The 11,075-nt window shown below is 42.4% G+C and overlaps 1 protein-coding gene across 1 annotated transcript in view; it reads right to left on the reverse strand.

Moving 5' to 3' along the window:
* The window catches only part of LOC146057693 (signal transducer and activator of transcription 1-alpha/beta-like), a 74,024-nt gene extending 65,159 nt beyond the window's left edge, over positions 1-8,865 (reverse strand). The window contains exons 1-2 of the mRNA XM_083169220.1: positions 8,719-8,865; positions 5,730-5,898 (exon numbers count right to left, since the gene is read on the reverse strand). Of these exons, the coding sequence (XP_083025346.1) occupies positions 5,730-5,860 (131 nt within the window). The 5' untranslated portion in view covers positions 5,861-5,898; positions 8,719-8,865. The remainder of the gene's footprint in view (positions 1-5,729; positions 5,899-8,718) is intronic.
* Positions 8,866-11,075: the final 2,210 nt, after the last annotated feature.

Raw genomic sequence — 11,075 nt, forward strand, 5'->3', positions numbered from 1 at the left:
GAGCGTCATCGGGGGAGGATGCAGCGCTTGGAGTTGAAGCTGCTCCAAGCACTGCCTCCTCCATCAGTGTGAACGGGAACCAGGTCGCTTGACCCGGTTAACCAGTTCACACTGCACAGGAACCCTGCAACATACCAGTAAGAACCCTGCTTTTTTTACCGGTTCGTAATGCTGGGTTTTTGGACCCGGTAAGCCCTTTCAGATCGCAACTATTACTGGGCCGAACCAGAAACAAACCGGCATGAACCCGGTAATTAGGTGTCTGCACATGTTTATAATAGCAAAGTTAAGGATGATATATTTTAATGTTAACGATCTCTAATGCTTAAGGGACACTAGTCCAAGTTACAAGTCATTTTAGTAAAGAATAGCAACAGCGTTATATATCATAGATAATACGATTGATGTTCCTGCTCCTTTGTAGTGTGCATACCAGCTCTGTATTGGATGGCTCCAATTTATATAAATAAAAACAGTTTTTAACTCTGTACAATTACTGTGATATAAAAGTGGTGAAATAACACGGAGCACACTTCTATTCCTATAATATATACGGCAAATGTCGTTCTTATTACCTGTGTATAGACGCCTGACCTTGGGGATCAGCAGCGCCGTATATTGCAGCTGCCGCACATATAGCAGAGGGTGTGGGCGCGGTAAGTACTAAACCCTAACTGAACCTATAATGTAGTTTTAAATACCCGTGTGTGTCTATCTGTCCCCAAGGATCAGCGCAATGTATTACAACTGCTGCACCTGGGACACAGCAGTCAATGGGGGAATCTTACGAAGATGTGTATTCTACTTCACATGTGATGTTGCTATAGGCAACCAATCAGAATTTATCTTATTTATTTAGCACCCTCTAGAAGATAGTAGACAGGATCGGATTGGTTATATATATATATATAGCTGTAGGATTTGGGCTGAGGACGGGGCTAACACCTCGAAACGTCCCCAAACAATACACTTTTATCTGCATTTAATAACCGTCTCCTGAGTGCCGTTTATTTACCCGTTGTGGTATGTTGGACTGCTACTTGTTCTTTATCTCTGGCACCGGGGCAAGCTGTCATTATTATTATTGAGTGCCGGCAGACTCTGGATCTCTATATATATATATATATATATATATATATATATATATATATATATATATATATATATATATATATATATATATATATATATATATATATATATATATATATATATATATATATATATATATATATATATATATATATATATATATATATATATATATATATATATATATATATATATATATAGGAAAAGTGTAGAGGTGCGCTAGTATAGGTTTCACTCAAATTTCATACACAATGGTGGAACAATATAAAATAATTTATTTTGTACAATAGTATAAAAACAATAAGTTCTCACACAAAAGATCGTATCATAATAGGTACAATATTTCATAACACTTAACAAGTGTGTTTCCTGAAAAGACCCTACGCGTTTCTTCCCGGAGGGACTTCTTCTGGGGTAACAGGGTATCTAAAATGGTGAAACAATGCCGTTTACTCAATTAATTTGCTATTAAAAACAGTAATTTTATATTAAAAGCGAAAATAAGTGCAAACAGGTAGACATATATTTTATGAGAGGAGGGAACCGAGTTGGTGATAGAGTATGAGGATGAGAGAGAGGGAATAAGCTTGAGGGAGGAGGCTATACAGGGGATAGGTGAAGGCCCCTTCCCCTAATATTCAAGGCTTTTTATTTGGTATACGTACCGATCTGTTTTGTGTTCAATCTTAATTGATAGATGTACTAAAGAGAATCAGTCCCCTTGAAGGGGTGTTCGCTATCTGAGTGTCTAAAATAGTAGGTTCAATAAGTTACTATGAGTGTAGGATGATCATTGGCTTGTTAATCGGGAGTAGAGTCTCCCGATATACATATGCAAAATAATTGATCCATGTACATACCCTCAGCTTGGGGGGTAGATAGAAAGAGTCCGATTGATGACTTCACCGAATAAAAATTCTGCAGTCCATAAATAACATATACATTATATTAAAGGGGTGTATGTGGGTATAATTTAACATATATAGTTTATAATAATAAGGTATAATAGTCTATAATGAGGTATAAGATCCAGCCTTATAGTAACCGGACCCGCACGGTTTACATTGATTTTTATAATGAACATATTACTCTAAATCCCATTCATAATCTATAGTGACCTGCCCCACAAGGTATGCAGTCAGTGGTAGGACATTGCATATTACTCCAACATGCGTCCATAAAATCTTGTGTGGTCCTAATACCAGATGGAAATGCATAGTGCATGTTATTCCAAAATGCGGGTACATGTATCTAGAATAGGGACAAGTCCTCATACATAGTGTGCATTATACATAATGTAATTACTACTATGGCAGATAATGCATATACTGCTTAGGGGTGTTACAAAGTGCACATCATTCAAAACAGCAGATAAGTATATAGTATGCATTAAAACATCTGTTCTCATTCCCACATACTACATATACTGCACATGTGACCAAAGGGTGTTACATAGTGCACATTATTTTAAACAGCAGATAAGTATATAAAATGTATTACAGCATCAGTTCTCATTCCCACAAAGTGGAAGATGTACATACTCTACATAAATAGTTACATCAAACTTAGCTGATAGAAAGTTACACCAAACTTAGCTAATATAGGACCAACAGAGTGCAACCTGTTCAGTAGTCAGGGAGAAGTGTCTTACCTGCAGGTGGGTTAGGTGTGTCTAGTCAATCAGAGTGTGAGTATGTAATGACTGAGCAGGAGGGGTTTTTATACCCCTATGTGGTATTACCTCACTTCCTGTGCCGTGCACTGTGTGTGATAGGGTAATCCAGAACTACTTCTAAACTCACTGAGTATTTCCAGGGGATAAGTAGTCTCCTTGTGGCCTTATTCGTCCAATCCATTAGAAGATGTGTAGTGCTGATAGTGTCGGTAATCAGCAGTGTGTATCGGAAGATCTGACTTCCGGAAACACACTGCGTTCCACTTCTGCGTTCCACCTATGTTCCTGGTGGAGGATGATGTCCGGGGACGCTGTACTGTGCGTTCCACTGGTGTTTCTAGCAGCAGGGTTACTTCCGGGGATGCTATGCTATGCGTTCCATCGGTGTTTAGCAGCAAAGTTATTTCCGGGACGCTATACTGTGCGTTCCACCGGTATTCTGACAGCAGGGTAATTTCCGGAAGTGTTCAATGTTCCTGCTAGTCTATTTTCTCATAATCTCTCACTTTCTGAATCTCTCATCCTATTAAATCTCACCCCAGATCTCCTTATTTCTAAGTACCTACACAGTCATTTTTATTATATACTAGAGGTGGTACACTAATTCATGTAGGTGGAACGCAATGACACATTGGGAAATCCCACCTACTTCACCCGTCAAGTATGAGAAAATAGACTAGCAGGAACATTGAACACTTCCGGAAATTACCCTGCTGTCAGAATACCGGTGGACCACACAGTATAGCGACCTGGAAATAACTTTGCTGCTAAACACCGATGGAACACATAGCATAACGTCCCCGGAAGTAACCCTGCTGCTAGAAACACCGGTGGAACGCACAGTACAGCGTCCCCGGACATCATCCTCCACCAGGAACATAGGTGGAACGCAGAAGTGGAACGCAGTGTGTTTCCGGAAGTCAGATCTTCCGATACACACTGCTGATTACCGACACTATCAGCACTACACATCTTCTAATGGATTGGACGAATAAGGCCACATGGGGCCTACTTATCCCCTGGAAATACTCAGTGAGTTTAGAAGTAGTTCTGTAAGTAGTTCTGGATTACCCTATCACACACAGTGCACGGCACAGGAAGTGAGGTAATACCACATAGGGTTATAAAAACCCCTCCTGCTCAGTCATTACATACTCACACTCTGATTGACTAGACACACCTAACCCACCTGCAGGTAAGACACTTCTCCCTGACTACTGAACAGGTTGCACTCTGTTGGTCCTATATTAGCTAAGTTTGGTGTAACTGTCTATCAGCTAAGTTTGATGTAACTATTTATGTAGAGTATGTACATCTTCCACTTTGTGGGAATGAGAACTGATGCTGTAATACATTTTATATACTTATCTGCTGTTTAAAATAATGTGCACTATGTAACACCCTTTGGTCACATGTGCAGTATATGTAGTATGTGGGAATGAGAACAGATGTTGTAATGCATACTATATACTTATCTGCTGTTTTGAATGATGTGCACTTTGTAACACCCCTAAGCAGTATATGCATTATCTGCCATAGTAGTAATTACATTATGTATAATGCACACTATGTATGAGGACTTGTCCCTATTCTAGATACATGTACCCGCATTTTGGAATAACATGCACTATGCATTTCCATCTGGTATTAGGACCACACAAGATTTTATGGACGCATGTTGGAGTAATATGCAATGTCCGACCACTGACTGCATACCTTGTGGGGCAGGTCACTATAGATTATGAATGGGATTTAGAGTAATATGTTCATTATAAAAATCAATGTAAACCGTGCGGGGCCGGTTACTATAAGGATGGATCATATACCTCATTATAGACTATTATACCTTATTATTATAAACTATATATGTTAAATTATACCCACATACACCCCTTTAATATAATGTATATGTTATTTATGGACTGCAGAATTTTTATTCGGTGAAGTCATCAATCAGACTCTTTCTATCTACCCCCCAAGCTGAGGGTATGTACATGGATCAATTATTTTGCATATGTATATCGGGAGACTCTACTCCCGATTAACAAGCCAATGATCATCCTACACTCATAGTAACTTATTGAACCTACTATTTTAGACACTCAGATAGCGAACACCCCTTCAAGGGGACTGATTCTCTTTAGTACATCTATCAATTAAGATTGAACACAAAACAGATCGGTACATATACCAAATAAAAAGCCTTGAATATTAGGGGAAGGGGCCTTCACCTATCCCCTGTATAGCCTCCTCCCTCAAGCTTATTCCCTCTCTCTCATCCTCATACTCTATCACCAACTCGGTTCCCTCCTCTCATAAAATATATGTCTACCTGTTTGCACTTATTTTCGCTTTTAATATAAAATTATTGTTTTTAATAGCAAATTAATTGAGTAAACGGCATTGTTTCACCATTTTAGATACCCTGTTACCCCCAGAAGAAGTCCCTCCGGGACGAAACGCGTAGGGTCTTTTCAGGAAACACACTTGTTAAAAGTGGTATCAAATATTGTACCTATTATGATACGATCTTTTGTGTGAGAACTTATTGTTTTTCTACTATTGTACAAAATAAATTATTTTATATTGTTCCACCATTGTGTATGAAATTTGGGTGAAACCTTTACTAGCGCACCTCTACACTTTTCCTTTTTCCATACGCATTTCTTACCTCTACTAACAGCGAGGTAGTTAGAGGTGCAGCTAACCCTATAGCGCAGAAAAGGTCACAACCCCCCATCTTTTGTGATATATATATATATATATATATATATATATATATATATATATATATATGTGCAAAATGCTGGCACTCAGCTCCAGAAGTAGACTTATGCCTATATATACACATACACACACACACATTATACGTGTAATACTGTAGGTATGCTTTCAAAATACATAATAGATAATTTATTATAAACTTAAAATGGATTTCTTGCCTAGCTGTCCTGCGTCTTACCAGTTTTGTGACTCAAACCACGGTGCCAGATACTGCCGTACTTCCATGGGAAAAAACTCTTGGTTGTAGAGTGCTATGATCTTTTCCTGGAATTCACCAGTTAGTTTCAAAAGGGCTTCCCATTGGCTCATGTTGTGATATGGAAATGTAGCTCTGCGACTCGCCTCAACTAAAAGACAATGATAAAAATCATGTATTTGGAAGCTTTTACATTAATTGTAATTCTTAGTATAATTTTGTGAGTATTTATTATGAATTTAAGTGAATCCACTCTAAGCTGTAAATTTAAAAAAGTGGTTGTGTTGCCCCTAGCAACCGGATCCTAGCAAAAATTTATATTTTAAGTCCCAGAAAATGGGAGAATTGGATAGGTTGCTATGGGCAAATCTCGTTCTTATTACCTGTGTATATACGCCTGACCTTGGGGATCAGCAGCGCCGTATATTGCAGCTGCCGCACATATAGCAGAGGGCGTGGGTGCGGTAAGTACTAAACCCTAACTGAACCTATAATGTAGTTTTAAATACCCGCGTGTGTCTATCTGTCCCCAAGGATCAGCGCAATGTATTACAACTGCTGCACATGGGACACAGCAGTCAATGGGGGAAACTTACGAAGATGTGTATTCTACTTCACATGTGATGTTGCTATAGGTAACCAATCAGAATTTATCTTATTTATTTAGCACCCTCTAGAAGATAGTAGACAGGATCGGATTGGTTGCCCATAGCAACATCACATGTGAAGTAGAATACACATCTTAGTAAATTTCCCCCAATGGCCCTTTTTCAGATCTGATCGCAGTACAAAGTTGTTTGGAAAATGGGCAAAACCATGTGCACTGCAGGTGGGGCAGAGAGTTAAATTTGGGTGGGTTGTGTTGAAACTGAAATCTAAATTGCAGTGTAAAAATAATGCAGCCAGTATTTACCCTGCACAGAAACAAAATAACTCACACAAATCTAACTCTCTCTGCACATGCTACATCTGCCCCACCTGCAGTGCACATGGTTTTCCCATTTTCCAAACAAATTTGTACTGCGACCAGATCTGAATAAATGCCAATCTGTCATTCCTGCATTTGCCCACCCTCCAGACAAGCACTGACTAGTTACACAGGAGTTCAGAGAGTGAAAGACACAGGAAGATCAAGGACTGCTGTTTCCTGGGTGTCACGCCGAAGATGGTTAGTATCAGTGTTGATTGTAGGAGAAGGCGATAGGAGAAAGAGAGGTGGTTTGATCCAGCTCTTGTTCATGAAATGTGGAACACTAGAGATGATGAATTGCACTTTGAAATGATAAAGTGATGGGGGGGGGGGGAATTGCACGGCGACCCTGGCGTCACCTGCGGATTGGATATTTATAAGGCGCAAACAAAGTGTCCGCAGCGCCGTACATAGCAAACAGAAAACAAATTACAAGGTAACGTACAGGGTGTGGTGATAAAATACAGCATAAATAGGGGTATAGCTGGTAGAACTAAAATCAGCATCAGTTCTGAAGTAGGTGTCGAAATGGTCGAGGAGACTGAAGATGAAGTAGAGGAAGGGAAGAACAGGGCAGGAGTGCTGGTGAGGTAAAGAGGTAGGGTGAGTACCTGAGGAAGGAGGGCCCTACTCATAAGAGTTAACAGACTAAAAGGAGGTGGGTGGATGAACGAAAAACAATAGGATAAGTAGGAAGGGATGGGAACGGTTGGTAGGGTAGGCAGGATAGGAGGAGCGAAAGAGGTTAGAAGGAGGAGGGATAGGCTTGGTGGAAGAAGTGGGTTTTGAGGGAGCGCTTGAAGGAGGTAAGGGAATCAGAAAGCCTGATGGGTGGCGGGAGGTTGTTCCAGTGCAGGGGGGCAGCGCGAGAGAAGTCTCGGACACGGGAGTGGGAGGAGGTGATTAGGTGAGAGGTAAGGTGGCGGAGCGAAGAGGACGGGAGGGAGTGTGGATAGAGATCAGTGAAGAGAGGTAAGGAGTGGTGGAGGAGGAGAGAGCCTTGTAGATGGTGGTGAGGAGTTTAAAGATAACTCGGAAAGGAATAGGGAGCCCGTGAAGAGATAGACAGAGGGGGGAGTCGGAGGTAGAGTGGCGGGAGAGGAAGATGAGCCTAGCAGCGGCGTTAAAAATGGATTGGAAAGGGGTGAGGCGGGCGAGAGGTAGCCCGGAGAGAAGGATGTTGCAGTAGTCAAGGTGGGAGATGACAAGAGAGTGAATGAGAATTTTGGTCGCATCAGTGTAGAGGAATGGTTTGATGCGCGAGATGTTGTGGAGGTGAAAGCGGCAAGACTGTGAGAGAGCACGAATGTGGGGGTGTAAGAGAGGGAGGAGTCAATGATGACACCGAGGCAGCGGGTTTGGTCGGTGGAGGTGATCTCGTTTTCACCATAGAGGGAGAACAGAATAGATGGTGAGCGTAGCGAGCCACTGTGCCCACAGAGTGGCAAGCGCAGTGAACCCGCAAGGGGCTTTGTTGCGCTCCACTTGCTGGCTGAATCCGGCCAGTCGGGATCCCAACCTCGGGCTAATTACTGTCGGAATCCTATACCCCCCCCCCCCCCCCCCCAAATACCCCCATACATGGATGGAGGAGTCAGGACTGGGAAGGGGAGGAGTCAGGACTGGAGGAAGGGGAGAAGTCAGGACTGGAGGGGGTAGGGTCAAGAATATACAGTAACACCCCCCCCTAAAGGAAAGGTCTAGATCCCCCCCTGTAATACATTTACCCCTGGATCATCCCATAAGTTTCTCAGCACCACTGTTCAGTCACACACCCTGTTACGTCCCTGCAGACAGGATGGTTATTACACGGTGAGCACAAATGACAAAGCATGTTGTTTAGAATAAGAAACATTAGTGACTTAATAATAACCCTGTATCTACACTACATACAGTCAGCACACGTGTAACATGACATTTGACCTCCCTGCACACGGAGTACGGCTCGGGGCTGCATGTGGGGTTAGTATAAGGAGTACATGACTTAGTAAGTGACATTACCGTGTATGAGAGCCTGGCGCACACACACCCGTCCTCCTCCTCACAGTGCACCGGCCGGAGGCAGCAGTGTCTTCACTTACCAGGCAGCGTTCTGCCTCCAGAGCACATTGGTTACCACTGACGTCAATCATCCGATCACAACAAGCTAGGGGAAGCACGTTAGTGCTGGGGGCAGGATGACTGGGGGATGGCCGCGGCTTGCACCGCCTCTCGAAGCAGGTGATTCCAGCTGATTGGGTTCCTTCGGGATATTTGGGTGGTTACTTCAGCAGGAGGAGGGGCTGTGACTGGGACAACAGCCTATTTCCCAGGTTTTACATCACGAACTGGGCGTGTCTTGTGTGTGTGATGCATGTGATGTGTCAGTGACAATGTCAGTGTCAGAGAGACACGGCAGAAAAGCAAGTAGCACCAGCCTCCGCAGCACTGTCGGCAGTAGCTATAGGTGGTTGCTGAGCTGGAAGTTATTATTGTACTTCCCATTATTCACAGTGGGCAGGACTATTGCTTCTTGTTGTGTTATTGCATTTTTCTGTTTGTGTGTGAATTGTAAGACAACAACTAGTTTCCTATTTGCGGAGTCAAAGTAGCCTCACGAAACATTTGAAACTATTTAGTTTTTTCAAAATTTGTTGTATTGAAGTATCATGTGGTACATGAACACAACACTATTGTGAATACAAGGTAACCAGAGTATCAAGCATTATAGCATACAGATGACCATACACAGCACATGCCTGAGTCAGTGATGGTTTTGTTAAGCGCAAGACAACTTGCTGCGCTATATAAGAAACTGTAAATAAATAAATGGTTGCAGCCCCTGCACCGATCCCCAGGGGAACCAGCCAGCGCATATATTACATTCATTGATCAGAATATATATATATGTATAGATGTGCTAAGCCATTAACCCCTGTGCTATGTGGTTGGCGATGCAGCTGCCGATGTGCATGACAGGCACTTGCATGATCTAGTCTAAAAAGCACAAACCGCATCCAGAAATCAACAGGCACAGAGGACTGTCATGCAAGTGAGGGTTAGACTAGTATCAAGACTTAAGGGGGCGAAGACAGGCCGCTGCATCCTGCCAAACCATTTCTAATACCCCCCACCTGAAATCAGACACAGCACATGGGACCCCCTCCCCAGGGAACCAGCCCCAGCGGATCACACTCCTCTGGCAAGTAGCCGACTGGCCCGCCATGGAAAGCTGGAGCCTGGCATGCTGCCCCTTACGAGGGTGAATCTGCAAAACTCAAGCTGACTCCCCCATTTCCCATGCCCATACCTAACAACTTTTGTTCTAAGTGGATCGGGCCACACGCGCGTGAAAAGGGGGTGTGGCCTTGCGGATGACACGTCCTAAGGGTGCGCCACGTTTTCCGTCGCTCTACGTCACTGAATAGACTATTCTCTTCAGGCTGGGGGGGACTGCCAACTGCCCCCCCCCCCCCCCCCCAACCCACCACGAGACAATGGCGGCCCGGGCGGGACGCGGGAATATCCCCAAAAACCGGGACGTTCCCGCATCAAGCGGGACAGTTGGGAGGTATGCATGCCTTGTGCCTTCTTCCCACCCTGCTACATACATCAATACTCCAACTGTGACAAAATGCATTAACAGTAAAACAACCTCTCTTAAACCCGGTTACCCAACCGCATATACAGTACTGTACCTTCACATCATCTTTTAACAAATGACCTTGACATACCAATGTATTCATACATGATCCCGTTCACTTTATTTCCAAAATGTATTTTTATTTATTCATTTTTTTTATTTTATTTTCTTTAAAGAAAAGGGAATAGCACAATACTTGTTACCTCTGTCATTAAAAACTATTAAGAAACTAAAATGTAGGTTTGATACAGGAGCATCAGTGTAATATGTTAATTAATGTGGATACTGCAATATTTCCACTACTATGTTTGTTTGTTTTTACTTGTAAACAGAGATTCACTCCTTGGTCCTGGACATACAACATAAGTTCTGTACAGTATGTCATGAACAGCATAGTTTTAGTATTACCAATTGTAAAGACACATTCCACACAAATACAATAAACTAAACATGTGACATTGGCTAAATGAAAATGAATAGATTTCACCTGGCGGTCCAGTAAAAAAAAAAAAAACATGGGGTCATGCAGTGGTGAGATGCAGACCCTCCATCGGACCCCTTCCAGCAGGTATAAAAGGCTCTGCTCCTGGACATCCTTCTAATTTATTGTTGCAGTCATCTGTATTGAACTACAGTAGTTTATTGATGAGAAAGGTATTTCTTCAACCCAGATGACGGCAATTATAAATGAAGACATCCAGGAGCAGAGCACTTTGGGGCAGATGTATTAAGCCTT

This window comes from Crinia signifera, chromosome 2, assembly GCF_055691185.1.
Source record: "Crinia signifera chromosome 2, ASM5569118v1, whole genome shotgun sequence".
NCBI classification, from domain to species: domain Eukaryota; kingdom Metazoa; phylum Chordata; class Amphibia; order Anura; family Myobatrachidae; genus Crinia; species Crinia signifera.